At 47.1% G+C, this 21,673-nt stretch overlaps 2 protein-coding genes across 5 annotated transcripts in view; one reads left to right on the forward strand and one right to left on the reverse strand.

Annotated features, from left to right (window-relative positions):
- The window catches only part of VWA1 (von Willebrand factor A domain containing 1), a 31,956-nt gene extending 12,927 nt beyond the window's left edge, over positions 1 to 19,029 (reverse strand). Inside the window, exons 1-2 of the mRNA XM_060694182.2 lie at positions 18,315 to 19,029; positions 839 to 1,402 (exon numbers count right to left, since the gene is read on the reverse strand). Of these exons, the coding sequence (XP_060550165.2) occupies positions 839 to 1,402; positions 18,315 to 18,387 (637 nt within the window). The 5' untranslated portion in view covers positions 18,388 to 19,029. The remainder of the gene's footprint in view (positions 1 to 838; positions 1,403 to 18,314) is intronic.
- LOC117675850 (uncharacterized) overlaps positions 1 to 21,673 on the forward strand; it is a 133,545-nt gene that overhangs the window by 20,744 nt on the left and 91,128 nt on the right. For 3 of the 4 annotated variants that reach the window (XR_015730066.1, XR_015730069.1, XR_015730068.1), the window contains exon 6: positions 12,224 to 12,347. The gene's annotated coding sequence lies outside the window, so the exon portion shown is untranslated. Of the gene's footprint in view, positions 1 to 12,223; positions 12,904 to 21,673 lie in introns of those variants that run through there. The other variant, XM_034434883.3, reaches the window with a different exon arrangement.

Raw genomic sequence — 21,673 nt, forward strand, 5'->3', positions numbered from 1 at the left:
CAGGGGCTGCCCCAAAGAAGAGGGAGTCAAGCTATTCTCCAAAGCACCTGAGGGCAGGACAAGAAGCAACGGGTGGAAACTCATCAAGGAGAGAAGCAACTTAGAACTAAGGAGGAATTTCCTGACAGTGAGAAGAGTCAACCAATGGACGGGCTTGCCTTCAGAAGTTGTAGATCCTCCATCACTGGACAGCCATTTGTCCAGAATGGTATGGAGTGCTTCTGGACAAGACCCCCCTCCCCCCCAGATTTTTTTTTTTTAATTTTGATTTATATGCCGCCCTTCTCCGGAGACTCAGGGCGGCTTACAAGGCGTTAAGCAATAGCCTTCATACTTTTGTATATTTTATACAAAGTCAGCTTATTGCCCCCACAAACTGGGTCCTCATTTCACCTACCTTAGAAAGGATGGAAGGCTGAGTCAACCTTGAGCCTTGGAGAGATTCGAACCAGCAGTAATTGCAGGCAGCTGTGTTAATAACAGGGTGCTTAGACCACTGTACCATTAAGATCCCTTTCAATTCTGTATTCTGTAAGCCATCGATTTTAATGATGGCTGATGAAACCAATGATAATATTCTGCACTCCTGTTTAAACTTCCCGTGATCAGGAGGAGAGAATGCATTACTGCGGGCTGCTTTTGCTGACTGCCAGCTGCCAGCAGTTCGATTCTCGACAGCTCACGATCGACTCAGCCTTCCACCCTTCCGAGGTGGGTAAAACGAGGACCCAGATTGTTGGGGGCAATAGGGCTGACTCTGTAAACCGCTTAGAGAAGGCTGTAAAACACTGTGAAGCGGTATATAAGTCTAAGGGCTATTGCTATTGCACCCCAGTACCTGCGATGGAATCCTGCAGCTCCTTGGTGATGAGGCTCAGGTCATCCACATCGACAAAGTGGAGATGCTTCTCTGGCGGTTGGCTGGCAGCAGCCGAAAGCTCCAAGTAGTTGCCCCTCCCCGTGCTGACAATGAAGACGGTGACCCCCATGTCTTTCAGAAGCTGCATGGGCTGGGCGACGTCGTCCTTGGAGAAGCCATCGGTCACCCACACCAGCACTTTGGGGACGTTGGGACGGGCCCCCGCTTCCGCCGTGAAGAGCTTCTCCTTGGCAAAGGAAATGGTTTGGCCGGTATTGGTGTCCCCCATCACCTGCTGGATGTTGCGGATGGCATGCTGGATGGCCCCAGTGGAGAAATGCCGGTCAAAGGGGAACTCCAGGATGGGCTTGGTACTGATGTGGACAATGCCGGTCTGGACATCGTGAGGTCCGAAGGTAAATGGGAGAAGCAATTCAGCAATGAACTCCTTGATCCTGGAGAATTCGTAGGAGGAGACGCTGCCGGAGCTGTCCAACAGAAAGAGGAGATCCCCCTCTAGATCAGGAAGGGTAGGTTGAAGACCTGGAAAACAGGTGGAAAAGAACCAGGAATATCACGTGATCAGGATACCTTGTCCTCCCTCCAGGAGGAAGGAGACCTTAATAGGTTCAAGACGTACACTCTGCTTTCACGCCATCACTCTGCTAAACAAATAATTCCCTCAACACTGTCAAACTATTCACTAAGTCTGCATTACTATTAATCTCCTCATCGTTCCTATCACCCATCTCCTCCCACTTATGACTGTATGACTGTAACTTTGTTGCTGGTATCCTTACGATTTATATTGACTGTTTCCCTATGACTATCATTAAGTGTTGTACCTTATGATTCTTGACGAATGTATCTTTTATGTATATTGAGAGCGTATGCACCAAAGACAAATTCCTTGTGTGTCCAGTCACACTTGGCCAATAAAAAATTCTATTCTGTTCTGTTCTGTTCTATTCTATTCTATTCTATTCTATTCTATTCTATTCTATTCTATTCTATTCTATTCTATTTATTCCATTCTATTCCATTCCATTCCATATTTTCTATTCTATTCTATTCTATTCTATTCTATTCTATTCTATTCTATTCTATTCTATTCTATTCTATTCTATTCTATTCTATTCTATTCTATTCAAAATCAGGTGGAACCCTAAAATCACTCACTTCTAAAGTGTAAACCCCACTGAGATAAACCAAAACTGGACATTTTACCACCGGGTGAAGGTCACTCAATAAACTGAGCTTTCTTCCTGGTGTCTTCGTGGCTATTTTTGCCACACTCTGAGATTTTATTTCATTTTTGTTTTGTTTTGTTTTAAACTTTCCAGTCTAGCCTACAACCGGAGATGTTTCTTTGGAGATGTCTATGGAGATTCTCAGTCATCCAGGTCAATAGTCATTCCAAAGGTGCTTTTTCACGAGGCAACTGAACTTTCTGGTTTTTCTTTGAAGACGTTTCGCTTCTCCTCCAAGAAGCTTCTTCAGCTGCGAGCTGAGAGCTGGAGAAGCTTCTTGGAGGAGAAGTGAAACGGTGGATGGAGACTTCCCATCCACCTACTGCATTTCTCTTGTTTTCCCTTTCCCCCTTGGTCCCCTTTCCTTTCCCTGCCGTGTCTTTTTTTTTTTTTTGGTTCTAAACTCTCCAATGGCCGAGGCTTCTGGTTCCGATTATGGCGCGAGCTACTCTGGGAGCTACTCCGGATGCTGAAACAAACAAGCCAACTCATCGTTTTGCTTCTGGAAATGCAGACACGGATCTCTGGCAGCCGAAAAAAGGGCCAAACGCATCCCAGATGCGACGCTGGATCTCCCGTTCAGCCTGCTGAGAATTGGCTCTCTTTTCTCTCTGGGCTCCCAAAATGCTAGTCTGGGTTTTGGAGAACAAAGTACCCCCCCCTCCTTGGTTTGGACTGAATGGGTGGGGGGCACCGATGCTTCAGATCCATGCAGGGTTTACAAATTGCCACCGCAAGCAGAACGGAAACCTTCCCAGTAGCACATGATGGAAATCAGATGTTCCTCTGCTTGGGGAAACACCCTCCTTCTCTCAGCTGTGCTGCCCGTGCCAAGTTTTGCCAGCTACTCTGTTTCCCCTAAAACGGGTCAGCAACCTGTGGCTCTGGAGCCACATGCGGCTCTTTGGGCCCTCTGCTGTGGCTCCCTGTCAGGTGATCCCACCACTGGCTGGGCCCACCCCTCGCCCTCCCCTCCCAGTCACTCCTTGCCTGGCCTGAGAAGGTAAGGGTGATGGCAGGGGATGAGAAGTGGCCAAGGCAGAGACAGAGAGATACAGAGAGAGAGGGAGAGAGGGGCGAGAGAGACAGAGAGATACAGAGAGAGGTAGAGAGAGAGATACAGAGAGAGGTGGAGAGAGAGATACAGAGAGAGGGGGGAGGGAGAGAGAGATACAGAGAGAGGTGGAGAGAGAGATAGAGGGAGAGGGGGGAGAGAGGGAGAGAGAGACAGACAGAGAGAGGGGAGAGAGAGAGAGACAGAGAGAGAGGGAGAGAGATAAAGAGAGAGGGAGAGGGGGGAGAGGGAGAGACAGATAGAGGGGGAGAGAGACAGAGAGACAGAGAGGGGGGAGAGAGAGAGACAGAGAGAGGTGGAGAGAGAGATAAAGAGAGAAAGGGAGAGAGACATAGAGAGATACAGAGAGAGGGGGAGAGAGGGAGGGGAGAGAGAGATTGTCAAAAGGATGTTATGGTTCCCGGTGTTTTTTAACAACTGGTTCTCTGCCCTTATGACTGGCTGGGTAGGCGTGGCTGGGGGTGTGTGTGTCATGTGACTGGTGGAAGTGAGTGACATCGAGTTGGCCACGCCCACCCAGGTTTTGTGACTCCCGGTGTTTTCTGTGGGAAACGGGTCCAAATGGCTCTTTGAGTGCTTAAGGTTGCAGACCCCTGCCCTAAAATAAGACATCCCCTGATAAAAAGCCTAATCGGGCTTTTGAGCGCATGCCCTAAAATAAGCCCCCGCCTGAAAATAAGTCCTCCCTGAAAATATTTAAAGGCACGCGCAGCCCGGTCCCCGCCATTTCCTCTGGTTTCCTCCACCCATCCCAAAATAATAAGACCTCCCCGAAAATAAGGCCAAACGCTTATTTCGGGGTTCAAAAAAATACAAGACAGGGTCTTATTTTCGGGGAAACACGGGTATATTCACCTTTCCCCACTTAACGGCACATCCTTGGACATTCCGGTAAGGCATTAGGGTGGCTCTGCCACATCCATCTCAAGAGGGCAAGCCTTACGTCTCCCCCAGGAGAGACTTCGTTCTCCGTGTTCCGCATTAAACGCCGTTTGTTCCAGGGTGGTTTCAAGCAACGGGGAAAGATTTGCGTCGCTACTGGAAAAAATGAGAGGGGGCTGGACAGGATTCCCCAAAAGCTGGGTAAATGGAGAGGCGGTGCCCTTTATTTTGTCTGAAAGCTCATTCATGCGTGGATTTACACATCTGCCACCGAGTCATCGTGCCAGCCCCACAAAGGAAATATATTTTTCCCTCCAGAAGGAACCAGTATAAAGAGCTTGAATGGATTCCTTCTAAAGAGTTAGGATCCCTAAAAAGATTCTATTCGTCTGAGCATCTGAACTGGATCCAGAAGCATGAATTCTGATTTTGGACTGTCTGACCTGAGCCATTGGGGGCTTTTTTTTTTTTTTTTGGAACTCAGTGCTATCTTCAGGTGCCCATAATACCCTGGGATGTTAAGAGCCTTGATAGTACAGTGGTCTAAGGCACCCTGTTATTAAGCTGGTTATTAAGACCAGCTGCCTGCAATTACTGCAGGGTTCGAATCTCGCCAAGGCTCAAGGTTGACTCAGCCTTCCATCCTTTCTAAGGTAGGTAAATTGAGGACCCAGTTTGTGGGGGCAATAAGCTGACTTTGTATAAATATACAAAAGGATGAAGGCTATTGCTGAGCGCATTGTAAGCCGCCCTGAGTCTCCGGAGAAGGGCGGCATATAAATCAAATTAAAAAAAAAAAAATTCTAAAGCCGGAGTCCTGCAATTTTAACAGTTGAAAATCTCTCCCTGATGGGCCCCCTCGGAGTTCACAGATCTTGAATAGAAGAAATATTAGCCATATATTCCTTTCCCCCCACATTTCCACTTGCTTGATTAGTTAGTTTACTTTATTATCATTGCACCTCGCACAATGAAATTAAATGCCATCTTCAGTGTACATTATAACCATAAAAATAAAACAAAAACACACATCCTTCACATTCTATATACAATTGAATTGAAAACCCCTGATATTGCATCCAATATTGCACTACACAGTAGAATTCAATATAGTTACTGCTCTGGGATTGAAGCTGTTTTTCAGCCTATTTGTCCTTGTTTTTATGATCCTGTACCGGCTTCCAGATGGTAATAGTTCAAAAAAAAAGGATGAGATGGATCTTTAAGAAGGTTTTGAACTTTCTTAAGGCAGTAGGAGCTATCAAGCTCTTCCAAAGAGGAGAGAGGGCAATCCATGAACCTCTGGGCAACGACATTAACCCTCTGGACCGCCGTCCTATCTGCCACTCTGCAATTGGCAAACCGTACATGGGTGCAGTAAGTTAAAATACTCTCTGTGGTGTAGCGGTAGAAGGTCACCAGCAGTTTGGCTTGCTGGGTGTTGGCTGTGATGCCACCTTCGTGGACCACGGAAAGGGATTGATGGGCAAGGGGAGCGGAGACGGGGAAAGAGAAATGATGTACTTGCGATGGGGGAATCGGAGCAAGCCTAACTTCCTGAGGACTAGCTCCTCTCAGTTCTAGTTGAACACTCAAATCAGTGTACCATTTGCTGATCAAAACCGAGAGAAGGATGTTTCGCCTCTGTCTTTATTTGGGATCGATTGGCTGCTCACATCTGTATCTCCTACAGAAGCCCTGCAGTTGTATGAAAGCAACATCTCACAAGGGAGCCTCCAAAATGACTTTGGACTGCAGTGCTCATCATCCCCGACAACTCTCCTAGCCGGGGCTGATGAGAGGCGGAATCCAGACACGTCAGCCTCCCCCCCACCTTCCTCCCTCTTTGCAGCAGAGTCAGAGAAGACCACGACAGAGCAAAGCAACGGCAAGGAACAGACAGGTTGAAATCTGTTCTCTTTTTTTTTTTTTGCACCATGAAGGAAAAGTGCAGGAATGACCAATTTCAGTCTTTGGCAACGCACTTCCCTGGTCTGTTTTCGCAACACCGCCAGAGGCAGGAAATGTGCTGGGTAGGGCTCAGAACATCATCAGTCCGGAAATGCCAGCCTGAATGTGGTTGTTGGATCCCTTCTGGAATTGGGTGCAAGGCAGGTAAATAGGTGGGGGTGGGGGGAAGAGAGAAAACGGAGCACATGGCCTTCCCAGTCTTGCAGCCCCAGCTGAATCGAACACCCATCCCCTTTATTAATGGTAAAAAATGAGTCTGAGGCAGTCACGTGCAACCAAAATGGTGGAGGCATTGCGGAATGAGAGGCAGGTAAGGTAAAGGTTCCCCTCGCAGTTATGTGCTAGTCATTCCCGACTCTAGAGGGCGGTACTCATCTCTGTTTCAAAGTCGAAAAGCCAGCGCTGTCCGAAGACGTCTCCGTGGTCATATGGCCGGCAACTCAACTTTACTACCGGTCCTGTGGTGTGGCTTGGTAGGTGTGGCAGGGGAAGGATACTGCAAAATCCCTGTTCCCTCCCCACTCCTGGGGAAGGATACTGCAAAATCTCCATTCTCACCCCACTCGGGGGCCAGCCAGAGGTGGTATTTGCCGACTCTCTGAACTACTGAAAATTTCCGCTACCAGTTCTTCAGAACCTGTCAGAACCTGCTGAATAGCAACACACACGCAAACACACAATATATCTGACTCAGTGGTGAAATCCAAATTTTTTTACTACTGGTTCTGTGGGCGTGGCTTGGTGGGCATGGTGTGGCTTGGTGGGCGTGGTTTGGTGGGCATGCCAGGGGAAGAATACTGCAAAATCTCCATTCCCACCCCACTCGGGGGCCAGCCAGAGGTGGTATTTGCCAGTTCTCCGAACTACTCAAAATTTCCACTACCGTTTTGCCGAGCTGCTCAAAATTTCCGCTACCGGTTCTCCGGAACCTGTCCGAACCTGCTGGATTTCACCCCTGATCTGACTGGATTGCTTCGTAGACTTCAGCAGTTTCCCCAGCGTCTTAGGAACCTTCCATCCTCTGCATTTTTTTTCGCCGCAAGTTCAAAGGAGGGAGACGTCCCCTGGAAATTCACAGATGGACTTGTTTGCGGAAAAAGAGAACATCCCTAATCTCCCGCCCACCCCCCGAGAAACAAGAACCCAGGTTGAGATGCCAGCATCGCTGTTCTTGATATACTTACATAGCAACAGATTCGGATGAAACAACACCCCACCTAAAAGAATGCACAAACGGGAAGCAGAGGACTGGTGCTGTGTCAACAGAAGGTTGGCTTAATGCTGGCCATAAAGAAAACCTTTAAACCTCAGTGGGACCACAGCTTAAGTCTTGTTTTGCAACTGCCAAAGGAGGAAGAATTTAAAAAGAAAGGACACCACCAGGGAGTGACCGCGGAAACATTTTTACAAGTGAAAAACACACAGAAAAGGGATGCTCCGTTTCCATCCCACCGTTTTGCCGAATTACCCATCCTTTCTCAGCCTGCTACTTTGATTACTTTTCGGCTGATGCACCTCATTGGTCTTCCGGCGATAAAACTGCTGTGTTCCCCACCCACCCAGTTAACTTCAAAGCCGCTGCGTTCGTTGCCCCAGAATTACATTTCTTAATGTGGCAGGGAAGGGTGTGTGGAAATCATCCCGCTGGCTGTTTTTTTGTTTTGTTTTGTTTTTTTTCATCGCATCGTTGGGATTTTGATTTGAACGGAAGGAAATCTAACCCCTAGGCCAGTGATGGCTAACCTTTTTGCCATCGCGTGCCAAAAGCGGGGGGGTCGCGGGGGGGTCACACATGTGTGTGCCCACACCCATAATTCAATATTCCCCCCACACACACATTCTGAAGTCGGCAAACAGGTCGTTTCTGGTCTCCAGAGGGCTTCAGGGGGTGGGGGTGGGGAAGACCGTTTTCACCCTCCCCAGGCTCCTAGAAAGGCTCTGGAGCCTGGGGAGAGCAAAAAACGGGACTTCCAGACCCACAGGAAGTCAGCAAATGGGCCGTTTCCAGCCTCCGGAGGGCCTCGGGGTATGTGTGTGTGTAGGAAAGGCCGTTTTTGCCTTCCCCAGGCTCCTAGAAAGGCTCTGGTGGGTCTGGAAGAGCCGAAAATCAGCTGGCTGGCGCGCACGTGTACACCGGAGTTGAGCTAGGACAACTCTCGTGTGCCCACTGATACGGCTCTGTGTGCCATAGGTTTGCCATCACGGCCCTAGGCGGGCTGTTTGGAAAGGTTTGCTGCTCCTGCTTTTCCTGCTAACAACTCAAGGAGAGAGGCATAATCCTCCCTCTCTCTCCCTGTTGTAACTCCAAAGCAACAACCACCCCTGTGAAGGTGGGTAGAGAAATGGAGACTAGCCAAAGTTGTCTAAGGCTCCTGACCAGTGGTGGGTTGCTCCTGGTTCGGACCGGTTCTATAGAACCGGTAGTAAAACCGGCGGGAGGCTCCACCCATCGACCCCGATGTCATCAGGACGCTTCTGTGCACGCATGAGCGAAAACAAGCATGCGGCCCCGTTGCAAACCGGTAGTAAAGGTACAGAGTGGAAAGAGTGCAGAGAAGAGCCACCAAGACGATTAGGGGACTGGAGGCTAAAACATAGGAAGAACGGTTGCAGGAACTGGGTATGTCTACTTTAATGAAAAGAAGGACTATGGGAGACATGATAGCAGCCTTCCAATATCTCAGGGGCTGCCCCAAAGAAGAGGGAGTCAAGCTATTCTCCAAAGCACCTGAGGGTAGGACAAGAAGCAACGGGTGGGAACTCATCAAGGAGAGAAGCAACTTAGGAGAAATTTCCTGACAGTGAGAACAATTACTAAGTGGACAATTGCCTCCAGAAGTTGTCAATGCTCCAACACTGGACAGTTTTTAAGAAGAGGTTGGATAACCATTTGCCTGAAGTGGAGTAGGGTTTCCTGCCTAAGCAGGGGGTTGGACTAGAAGACCTCCAAGGTCCCTTCCAACTCTGCGGTTCTATTCTAAAACCCTGGTCTGCATTTTCCCTGGAATTGACACCAAGGATTGGGAGACGTTTTGCCTGCCAGAAATAAACAGAAGTGACTTCTTCTCCGGAAGGTTGCCTCAAAGGAAAGCACTGAACGCTATATTGTTTAATAATTAAGCGTCCTTCTGGCCGTGTGCTCAATCATGGATGACAAGGAGGAAGAAATGCCACCAACGAACGGGAGCCGTTGAAGCGGATGCAAAATGAACCTTATTCTATTACGCCTGTCAATGATTTCCCAGCATCCGTTCAAAATATCAACAGTGTTTTGACTTGAGTTTCCGTAGTGAGCTCAGTCCTAAAGCAGGGGTCTCCAACCTTGGCCACTTTAAGCCTGGCGGACTTCTGGAATTCTGGGAGTTGAAGTCCGCCAGGCTTAAGGTGGCCAAGGTTGGAGACCCCTGGCCTAAAGTCCATTCAATATTGGTTTCCATTCTTCCCTCGGTCCGATTCCCCCTATTTTGTTTTCCTTCAGAAAGGAGCCAGTTTGCTGGACTTCTTTAGCTTCCTCGGTGAAGGTCCTAATAAGGAATAGCTCTCCAATTTTTATTTATTTATTTATTTATTTGGCAGAGGCATTTTTTTATCCCCCCCGCCCCCGAATCCTTTCTGCTGAAAGACGGGAGGGGCTGAGCCCAGCCCTTACTACTTCCAAAGCGAGGGTGGTCTCGACGACGGCCTCGTCTCTCCTCCGTGTCTGCCTTTTCCACAATGTCAATTTGGGTTTTTTTTTCCCCCGAGAGAAGCAACCGACCAGCTAATTCTCTCATCACGCCTGCTTGCCTCGATTCCTCAGCCAGCCAAGGGCCAACCGGGCGAGGGCCGGGTTGGGTCGTTCCCGTGGAGGGGCTGCTACTCACATGTGCCCTGCCTCTGGCCACTTCTTCGTGCTGATCAGAAGGTGGCACGGTTAAGGAAGAGAAGCACAGGCTTTCTCCCTTCCCTTCCCCTGGCAGATCCCATGGATTTGGATGAAAACAGAAGAGCTGAGGCTTAATTGAAAGTTCAGATAGAAATGTGGAACCTCCGTGCCCAGAGGGACTCTACCACTAAATAGTATAGCATGGAAGGCAAATTGGAAAAACTTCGCATCCTGTTTATATGTTTCCTGGGGACTTCCAACTGCCTGTTGTTGAAACAGGATGCTACATGGCGTGATGTCACCTGGTTAAGGACAATTTATCGATTTCCAGGAAAGTCAGTCTGTCTGTCTGTCTGTCCTTCCTTCCTTCCTTTCTTTCCTTCTTTCCTTCTTTCTTTCTTTCTTTCTTTCCTTCTTTCTTTCCTTCTTTTCTTTCCTTTCTTTTCTTTCTTTCTTTCCTTCTTTCCTTCCTTCCTTTTCTTTCTTTTTCTTTCCTTCTTTCTTTTCTTTCTTTCTTTCTTTTCTTTCTTTCTTTCCTTCTTTCTTTCTTTCCTTCCTTCCTTCCTTTTCTTTCTTTTTCTTTCTTCCTTCCCTCCTTCCCTCCTTCCCTCCTTCCCTGCCTCCCCTTCTCTGTTTTGTCCTGTATTGCCAGATGAAGAGAACCTGAAAGCACCTACTATCCTTTTACACGGCATTTTAATCCTAGTTCGTTGTTTTGTGGACCTCTTTTTCGTGCCGTGCAAATGGCTGTTTCAATTGCACAAGAAAATCCAGTGCCCAAATTAAGGACAGGCAATTTTAACTTTGGGGGAACTGTAGCTAAGGAGTCATAAATACAGAATTCAGAATAATAAAGAGTTGGAAGGGACCTTGGAGCTTTTCTAGTCCAAATCCCTATTCAAGCAGGAGAACCAATACCCGTGATGGCGAACCTATGGCACACGTGCCACAAGTGCCATGCATAGCCATATCAGTGGGCACGTGAGTTCTGGCATCCGGAGGGCCTCTGGGGTGGGGTGGGGAAGGCTGTTTTCTCCCTCCCGGAGACTTGAGGAAACCTCTGGAGCCCGGGGAGGGCAAACCCCCCACCCCCACCCACCGTGGTGCAGGAGGCTGACTAGGCCACGCCCACCATAGCCACACCCACCCAGCAACCAGGCAGAGAATCCCTTGCTAAAATTTTTGAAGTCCTCCTCTGGACCTTGGAGTTCTTCAAGTCCCTGCTTAGGCAGGAAACCCTATGCCATTTCAGACAAATGGTTGTCCTGGAGGCAAGAGCTGGAGAAGATGAGACAATAGACATCTTAGAGATGTGTATTGCTACTATCTTTGTCTTCTGGACTAGTAGCTGAAGATCCCAGGGTCTGCATCCTATTCTGTTATTTATAATTAGTAACCTCATTTGGTGGGCTGCTCCAGCCACGATATTTGCAAACCCATTCGCTTATTATTTATTTATTTATTTATTAGTTTGATTTATATGCCGCCCTTCTCCGGAGACTCAGGGCGGCTTACAATGCTTTTAAGCAATAGCCTTCATACTTTTGTATATACCTGCTTAGTAGGGCTTTTGGCCCCCCCTAAGCGGTGTTCTATTTTATACAAAGTCAGCTTATTGTCCCCACAAACCGGGTCCTCATTTTATCTATCTCGGAAGGATGGAAGGCTGAGTCAACTTGAGCCTGGTGAGAATTGAACTCGCAGTAATTGCAGGCAGCTGGCAGTTATATACTACTTTAACAGTAGTTTAGTCCACTGCACCACCAGAATCAAGGAACCCGGAAAAAGAAAAAGCAGCTTTTGTTCGGGAAATTATACGTTGAGTCCAGGAGACGAGGGATGTTTCACCCCCCCATTGGGATCGATGAGATAGGATGGGAGCGTGTGGGCCAAGATAATTGTGGCTTTCATTCAGAGCAGGAGCACTGATAATGGAAATGTGGCTTGCGTAGGCAAGGACTCGAATCTTTAGCTGGACCAGTTCCCTGACCCAATTGGAAAAGGCCTGTCCAGAAGTCTTTAAACATCAGCCAAATCTGGAGATGTTTGTGGGAAAAAGTGGGAATGAAAAACGGATTTGTTAAACTTTTGGAGTTGATGGTTTTCCATCCTTTCTTGAGTTATACAATGGCAGGACCGGCAATTAAACTGTCACATTCCCGGTAACCTAAAAGAGGATGCAAAGTGAGTTTTCCTTCCAAAAATGGGTGTCTTGAGCCAGTTGGCTTTTGATTTTGGAGTGCAGAGGACAATGTAAACCCACTGTTTGGCTTTCCCGAAACCTCATCCTCCTGTTTCTTTCTTTCCATTTTTTTTTCCAGATGTGGATCGCTCTGGATTATGTTACAGCTTCTAGCTGCGTGGGATGCTAGCTTTAGCTAATTCCCAGAACCCTTATCCTGCGCGACGAAGACGGATTAAACAAATCCCCCAAAATGGAGAAAGGTAGGAGATTAGCTGGAAATACAGGTAATCCTTGACTTACGATCACAATTGAGTTGCTAAGCGAGACATTTGTTAAGTGAGCTTTGCCCCATTTTATGACGTTTCTAGCCACTGTGGTTAGATACTAACATGGTTGTTAAGTGAATCCCCGGCTTCCCCTCTGCCCTACGAAGGTGGGCAGAGAAATGTAGACTAGCCAAAGTTGTCTAAGGCTCCTGACCCAGGTTCTAACCACTACACTTTCCTGTATAGCATGCATTGGACTCTTTGGTCCCCAACAGATATACAGGTAGTCCTCGACTTATGACCACAATGGAGCCCAACATTTCTGTTGCTAAGCGAGACGGTTGTTAAGTGAGCTTTGCTCCGTTTTATTTCGTGCCACAGTCGTTAAGTAAGCTCACTGCAGTTTGTTAAGTTTAGAATAGAATAGAATAGAATAGAATAGAATAGAATAGAATAGAATGAAGTAGAATAGAGAGTAGAGTAGAATAGAGTAGAATAGAATAGAATAGAATAGAATAGAATAGAATAGAGCAGAATAGAGCAGAATAGAACAGAGTGAATTAGAATAGAGAACAGAGAACAGAGAGTAGAAAAGAGTAGAATAGAATAGAATAGAATAGAATAGAATAGAATAGAATAGAATAGAATAGAATAGAATAGAATAGAATAGAATAGAATAACAGAGTTGGAAGGGACCTTGGAGGTCTTCTAGTCCAACCCCCTGCTTAGGCAGGAAACCCTACACCACTTCAGACAAATGGTTATCTAACAATAAGCGAATCCGGCTTTCCCCGTCAATGTTGCTTGTGAGAAGGTTGCAAAAGGGTGACCCCGGGACACTGCGACCATCATAAATATGAGCCAGTTGCCAAGGATGTGAATTTTAATCCCCACGTGACTGGGGAACTTGTTACAACGGTCCTAACTGTAAAACACAGTCGTAAGTCACTTTTTTCCAGTGCCGTTGTAACTTCGAACTACCTAAATGAACTGTTGTAAGTCGAGGTCTATCTCTATTTACATAGGGTCCACCATTCAAGAGTGGAACCGAGAGATAATTTGGGGCCTCGAGTTGATGTGGCTCCCCTTTTAGATTGCTGTGGGTGTGACTTTAGTTGCAAAACAACACAACTTCCTCTCCCCCTCCCCCCATGTGACCTTTCGGAACTGTTCTCTATGGTTTTTCCCACCCCCCCAGCAAAACAGAACAGTCCTGCTATGTCAGCAAAACGTTTTGCATTTCCATCAGGCCTTACAAGTGGGTGGCCAGTTGTGACGCAATGCGTGTGGGCGCTAGAGACCCAGCGGGAGAAATCCTGTCCCAGTGCCAGAAACTGGGATGCCATGTCACTCTAACCTGCTGGGATTTAAAAAAAAAAACCAACCCCCAACTTATTTATACATCAGTTTACTGCAGTTTTCTCAAAAGTGCCAATTCCCCGCGGGGCGGGAAAAAAAAAAGAACCAAAAATAAATTTGGGATTGGCGTCATGCATCTCGGAGGAAGAGTGACTCCCAGTTCTCAAAACAGCGCCTTCTTTGTACACGCAATTACAAAGTATGGACTAGCCGGCCTTTCAATCCGGATCGGTCGCAGCTTATTAGATGGTTCTGTGATACGTTGAAAGTTACCAATTGGACCAATGGCAATTGGTCATCCGTAGCATGTTGTAAGGGATGCGGCGGCTCAGTGGCTAAGATGCTGAGCTTGTCGATCGAAAGGGCCGCAGGTCAGCGGTTCGAATCCCTAGTGCCGCGTAATGGGGTGAGCTCCCGTGACTTGTCCCGGCTTCTGCCAACCTAGCAGTTCAAAAGCACGTAAAAAAAATGCAAGTAGAAAAAATAGGGACCCCCATTGGTGGGAAGGGAACAGCGTTCCGTGCGCCTTTGGCATTGAGTCATGCCGGCCACATGACCACGGAGACATCTTCGGACAGCGCTGGCTCTTTGGCTTTGAAACGGGGATGAGCACCACCCCCTAGAGTCAGGAACAACTAGCACATATGTGCAAGAGGAACCTTTACCTTTTACCTTTAGCATATTGTCGACAATCTTATCTAGGACAAAATGCTTTAAAAACGAGGACTGCCGTTCTGAAGGTAGGTGGGCTTGGTTAGTTCCGCGTGGATATGTGCTAGATCATATCAGAAATCTGTTCCAAGGTTATGAACTTGGAGCTGTGTTTTGCATTTTTTTAAATCTTCCGTTCCCATCTCTCTTTTGCATTTGCCTCATTGTCTTTGAGCTCTTAAGCCTGTAGGGATATCCATCTTTTCCTTCGATTTTACACAAATCATTTCTGGAGCTTTTCCAAGTTAAAATCTCTTGATGAAACCAAGCAAGGATTTATTCCTGTCCCGGTTATTGTCCAGTTATTTCCAGGGTGACTATGCCTTCGGAAAGAAGGCTGAATCACAATCAAGCATACCTGGGAAAAGGTGCGGCTGAGCTACTCGCAGAAAAAAAGCTGGAGGTAATTTAAAAAAACAACACCGCCTTGTTGCTTAAACTGGGAATCAGCTTTCCTGCATATATATATAAAACCAGGTTAATTTTAAGCATCCTTGTCACAATCTACTGAACAGACCTGGCAGAGGTCCTCTGGATATATATTTCCCTCTCTCTCTCTTCCTTTCCCCCTTCCATCCTCGAGGAAAAATGTAATATAGAGGAAATTGGAAGAAGGAACAGGGACATTTTTCCCCCTTTGCCCAGATGTCCCAGTTGGTTGAGACTGTAAAATTTATGCCGTCGGTTCCCTTGCTGGTACAGCGAAGGAAAACCCACCCCATTCCTGATAGGCACACCTACTACGAAATTGCCCTTTATCTCACAACGTTCTTCCCCACAGCTACAGTCAAGATCGCCTGTCTTGTTGGCTTAAGACCCTCCCTGTCTGGGTAAACAGCGAAAGGAATACTTTGACCTCCCCCCTTCACCAGCCAACCAAGCGTGGGATAGCTCTTCGCACAGAGCTGAAGATGGTTGTTGGGTTGCGAAGCTTGAGAGGAAGGGCAGGTGCTTGAAAGAAGGATGAAGGCTACGGAGAATGGATGGTGCTTTACCTTCCCTGGAAACTTTTTCTAATTTCTCTCGGAAGCTTGTTGCAAAGAGACCTAATTCCTGGCTGTCATAACATCTCTCATCTTCCCCAGCCAACACTGGGGAAGCCAGTGGGAAATGAGGTGTAAGAAATGCATTTTGACTCCGCTGTGGGCTATGAGTGTAGGAGGAACAGCATCTGAAGCAAGGATGGAGAGGAGAGGAGAGGAGAGGAGAGGAGAGGAGAGGAGAGGCGAGGAGAGGAGAAGAAAGTTATAGATTAGCAGAGTTGGAAGGGACCTTGTAGGTCATCTAGTCCAACCCAAACAGGAGACCCTACACCATTTCTGTCCAATCTCTTCTTGAAAGCCTCCAGTGATGAAGCTCCCACAACTTCTGAAGGGAACTTCTGTTCCATGGGTTGATTGTTCTCCCTGTCAGAAAATTTCTCCTCATTTCCAGGTTGAATCTCTCTTGTATTCAGTTTCCATTAATTATTCCTTGTCTGGCCTTCAGGTGCCTTTGAGAATAGCTTGACCCCTTTCCTCTCTGTGGCATCCCCTCAGATATTGGAAGACTGCTCTCATGTCTCCCCTGGTCCTTCTCTTCACTAGACTAGCCATGCCCGGTTCCTGTAACTGTTCTTCATATGTTTTTGTCTCCAGTCCCCTAATCATCCTGGTTGCTCTTCTCTGCACAGAAGGGAAGGGAAAGGAAGGGAAAGGAAGGGAAAGGAAGGGAAGGGAAAGGAAAGGAAAGGAAAGGAAAGGAAAGGAAAGGAAAGGAAAGGGGAAGGAGAGAGAGGAAAGAAAGAAAGAAAGAACAGAAGTAAGAAAGAAGGAGCAAAAGAAGGAAAGAAGGAAGGAAAGAAAGAAAGAAAAAAAAAAGAAAGAAAGAAAATAAGAAGGTTCATTTTGCACCAAAGTTACTTGGAAAATTGGAATTAAGCGCCGACATATAGATTAAGAAGCAGATTTGGCCAAAGTTGATCCCTGCTGCACCAGGACCACACCTTTTGGCTTTGGGACAGAGAACTCTCCAGAAAACATCACCTTCAGAGTGACCACCTTGATTTGGAGAACCGAGAAAGAATATTGTCCATTTTTCCAGCCCGGCCTCTGCCTTGCCTGCCCGAAGCTCTAAATTCAACAACCAGAATTAAGAAGGCCGAGAGACCTCAGACGGAGATTTCAGGCAGAGCAGACAATCTCCGACTTAAAGGGATGCCACGGTCTCACCCTACCCCTAACGTGGCTCGGAGACAGGGCAGCTGCTGTGCGCACAGAAGCTCTTCCCAGCCACTTCCAAATAAATAGGATTTCCTGTCACTCCGGCAAGCTTCCCTCATCGCTCGAGATCTCCAAGCGCCGTCAACGACCGCAGCCCCAGACGAAGTTGGACAGATGGATGAATGGATCCACGTCTGCATCGAAGCGGCCGCATCATTCAGTCTCCGTGGTCCTCAGTTTCCCCTGTCAGATGCCATTGAGCTGGCTTGGGTTGTGTTAGCGTCCCATCGATTCCCCCAGGCAGCCGGACCTCGAGAAAGGCAGCTCCGCGAGCCTCCTGCATAATTCTGGGCAGAGGCACGCTTTCCTAGCTAAACCGAAGCCGGCCTTCTCCAGACCAAATTCTGTCTTCCTTCCTTCCTTTGACGTCTCGCCAACTACCTTCAGACAAAATCCATCCAAAATAAAACCTATAGAATAAAGAGCAGCCCTACAGAGTCTTCCCAGCAATCCAATTTGTTGGGGCTTGGCGAGGGCTTCAGTTTCGGGGCAGAGACCCTCGCCTGGCTTTAACTGCCCCTTACAAAGATTTTTTAAAAAACCTCCAGTTTTGCATTTGTTCCCCCCACCCCACCCCGAAGCAGCTAAGAAACAGCAAAACAATTTTTCAATCAGGGCAAAATCTCCACCTTCCTTTCCTAAAACCCAGGAAGCGTCATTCAGGCTGCATCCCTCGACCTAGTAAGATCCCGTTGCCTTCACATCCACCCAGGTCTGCCAGCTCTGGCATCCGCGAGACCTCCTCTTCGAAATCCAAATTCAAAACCCAGGATCTTCCCAGGATCGTAGCCTCCCATCATCCCCAGGGAGCTGGATTTTGAGAAAGGTTACTCCACGACCTGCCTACATAATTCTGGGCAGAGGCGTTCTTTCGTAACCCCGAACCAAAGCTTGGGAACCGTCCTTGGGAAGATCCCAGATCCAGATTCAAACCCCGATCTCCAAAATCTAAATCCAAAATCCAAAATCAAACCCCGATCTCCAAAATCTAAATTCAAAATCCAAAAATTCAAACCCCGATCTCCAAAATCTAAATCCAAAAATCCCAAACCCAGGATCTTCCCAAGGATTGTAGCCTCCCATCATCCCCAGGCAGCTTCGGGAAAGGTTACTCCAGAACCTCCCTGCGGTAATTCCGGGGAGAGCCGTTCTTTCCATAACCCCGAACCAAAGCTTGGGAGCCCTCCTTGGGAAGATCCCAGATCCAGATTCAAACCCCGATCTCCAAAATCTAAATCCGAAATCCAAATTCAAACTCTGATCTCCAAAATCTGAACTCAAAATCCAAAAATCCAAACCCCGATCTCCAAAATCTACATTCAAAACTCAAACCCCAATCTCCAAAATCTCAATTCAAAATCCAGATTCAAACCCCGATCTCCAAAATCCAAAAATCCAAAACCCAGGATCTTCCCAAGGATTGTAGCCTCCCGTCATCCCCAGGCAGCTGAGCTTCGGGCAAGGTTACTCCAGAACCTCCCTGCGGCAATTCCGGGGACACCCGTTCTTTCCATAACCCCGAACCAAAGCTTGGGAACCCTCCTTGGGAAGAAGATCTCAAATCCAGATTCAAACACCTGGATCTCCAAAAAAATAAAAAATAAATCCAAAACCCTTCGAAGCCGCTCACCTCTCGGAGGACTCTGGGCCAGGACATCATCCAGCAGGCAGAGAATCAGAAGCCAGGCAACCGTGGAACTCATAGCAAAGTCCTCTCCGGATTTCGGATGGATGGGGCAGCGGCTACCTTAAACCCAACGCCTTGACATTGGTGAGGAGGAGGCCAAGCGTGTGTCCCGACTCAGGCATATTCTGATGTCTCGCAGCTCCAGAGCCAGTCGGTGCTTTTATCCTACCCTGGCCTTGACTGGGACAGACACCCTCCCCAGCTTCAAAACATATACATATTTTTCCCCTCCCCGAAGGGTTGCGAAATCTCTGCAAGTTACTTTCTGTCCCTTTCCTTTCCTCTCCTCTCCTTTTTTTTTGTAATCTCTCTCTCTCTCTCTCTTTCTTTCTCTCTCTCTCTCTTTCTCTCTCTCTCTCTCTCTCCTCCAAGTCATGAATCCTTTTTGACAGGAGTGGCTGGAGCGCACAGCCCTTTCCCCTCCCCTTAACCGCCACGCTCTCTCCTCCGATGGCTTTCCGTGGGGAGGGCGGAATTCGGTAGAAAGGGAGTTTGCCAGCTTTTTTTTCCAATTTACCTCCCTGTCTGTCCTCTGGAGAAGTTGGCAGCTGGCTGGCTCGGGCGTCAGTTGGTGGGCAGAACTGAGCAGAAGAGGGCGACCTTCTCTGAATAGGTGGAGGGGGGGGGAATCTGCCTGCTGGATCGAAAATTGGCAACTGCAAAAGTTTTGATTATATGTATATATATATATAGTGATTTAATAGGGAGTTTTGTTTAGATTGCGCGGTCTATTAAATTATGCAGAGACGGTGCCGTTTTTCTGTTGGAATTTTATTTTTTTTAAACACATAGTAAATCCGTTTTGCTTGGAACGTGTCTCTCTCTCTCTCACACACACACACACAACCTGTATTTATTTTTTCTTCTCGGAGGTGACTCCCTCTGATTCCAATGAGGCTTTTTTAAAAAAAAAGCTTCCAATCAACGCTTGGAAGTTGAATGCTTGGAAGTTGCCAACTTCTCCTTCCACTCCCCCCCCCTCCTCCTCAAGAAAAGCTCCTGGGTTTTTTAGAAACTTCAACAAGCCACTGGTATTCAGCAAGCGAAAGTTTTTCCTGGCCCGGAGACCCTGGGCTGGAAAGGGTTCAGGTGTATGAATTTCTCGTGATGCAGCTAATACCGGGTGCAAAGGAGTGTGTCGAGGGGGAAAAAAACCCGGGCGAATCAGTACTTATAATAAGAGATTTATCGATCCAGTCAAAGCCAGGATTGTGTATTTATTCCCGTGCTTCCCCGAAAATAAGACCCTGTCTTATATTTTTTTGAACCCTGAAATAAGCGCTTGGCCTAAGCCCAATCAAAAGCCCGATTGGGTTTTTGATCTGGGATGTCTTACTTTGGGGGAAACAGAGTAGATAGATAGATAGATAATGATATAGATAGATAATGATATAGATAGATAGAAGATAGAGAGACAGTAGATAAGATAGATAGATATGATAGATATGATAGATACCGTGTTTCCCCCAAAATAAGACCCTGTCTTATATTTTTTTGAACCCTGAAATAAATGCTTGGCCTTATTGCCATGCACTCAAAAGCCCGATTGGGTTTATTATCAGGGGATGTCTTATTTTGGGGAAAACAGGACAGACAGACAGACAGACAGACAGACAGACAGACAGACAGACAGACAGACAGATAGATAGATAGATACCATGTTTCCCCAAAAATAAGACCCTGTCTTATATTTTTTTGAACCCTGAAATAAATGCTTGGCCTTATTGCCATGCACTCAAAAGCCCGATTGGGCTTATTATCAGAGGATGTCTTATTTTGGAGGAAACAGGATAGAGAGGTAGATAGATGATAAATAGATAGATAGATAGATAGATAGATAGATAGATAGATAGATAGATAGATTATAATAGATACCATGTTTCCCCGATAATAAGACCCTGTCTTATATTTTTTTGAACCCTGAAATAAGCGCTTGGCCTTATTGCCATGTGCTCAAAAGCCCGATTGGGCTTATTATCAGGGGATGTCTTATTTTGGGGGGAAACAGGGTGCATTCTTCCCCCACACCAATTCTCCTGTAAAGGGAGTCCTCGACTTACGACCACAATTGAGCCCGAAACGTCCATTGCTCCTCGATAACAATTGTTAAGTGAGCTCATCCTCGCTTTAAGACCCTCTCTAGCTCTCTCGTGGTTAAGCCAGTCAGCGCAGTCATTAAGTTAGTCACACAGTTGTGAAGTGAATCTGGCTTCCCCTTTGCTCGTCAGAAGGTCGCAAAAGGGGGGGATTCCGTGACACCCCCACCCCCGCCCCAGGGACACTGCGGCCGTCATAAATACGAGTCTGTTGCCAAGCAGGGATCCTGCAATAATTGTGTGAAAAACGGTCCTAAGTCACTTTTTTCAGCGCCGTTGTAGCTTTTGAATGGCCGCTTAAACAAACCGTTGTAAGTTGAGGACTGCCTATATTTTCATTTTCGAGGTGAGGCCCTTTTTCGTCTCTGCAGCGTGGTGTTCTTGCAGCGGATACACGGCTGGGTTCATCGGAAAAATCCAATGCAGACCAATTTTACTGGCGGCCAGGCGTACTTCCTCCAAGCCGTCTGAAAAGATGGCCCCCTTCACACCCGCTCCTTTTCTAAAAAGCACCAACGCTTTTTGCACTCGACTGTTATTTGCACGACTATCCCAGCCAAGGGTGGGAGGAAAGAATCATTTCTTCCACGCGCAGACGTCATCCTTAAAATTTATCTTCAGGGTTTTTTTGTTTTTTTTTGCACAAGGGCCCAGACAGTACAGTTTTACCAAAAGCTTCTGCTTTTTTTTTGGGAATGTAATTTTAAAAGTTTTATTTTTATCAATCGCAAAGATCAGCTCAATTCCCTCAAAGAAATTACACCTCACACTACGCCCACGCACAAAAATAGAGTCACGGTGAGTTTGTACAGACGCAACCGTCGGTTTCCAAATTTCCAACCTCTTTTGGTCATACCTAGTGACAAATTTCCCAGTGCGGAAAATTGAAATAAACAGAACGGAGACGTTTGCTTCCAATCCGAACATTATTCTCTCCTGCTACATTTTTGCAGTGGATCTAGAAAAGCTCTTGTTTTCCCCTCTTTCAAGAGGTGGAGAAAACCACATCTGGCTGGGAGAGAGTTGGCTTTTTTTTTTTTAAACATACTTTTTTTTTTTACAGACCGCTGCGGTGGCGAACTTGGGCCATGCGAAAACTCAAAACCCGTTTGCTTTTTGCACAATAGCTGCGCTCGGTTTGCGGATAAACTGGCACGCCGGGGATGCCATCTGTAACGCAGCCCGTAGCCTCAGTCTCGTTGGATC

The sequence above is a fragment of the Pantherophis guttatus genome, chromosome 15 (genome assembly GCF_059756535.1).
Source record: "Pantherophis guttatus breed Tessera chromosome 15, ASM5975653v1, whole genome shotgun sequence".
Taxonomy (NCBI): Eukaryota; Metazoa; Chordata; class Lepidosauria; order Squamata; family Colubridae; genus Pantherophis; species Pantherophis guttatus.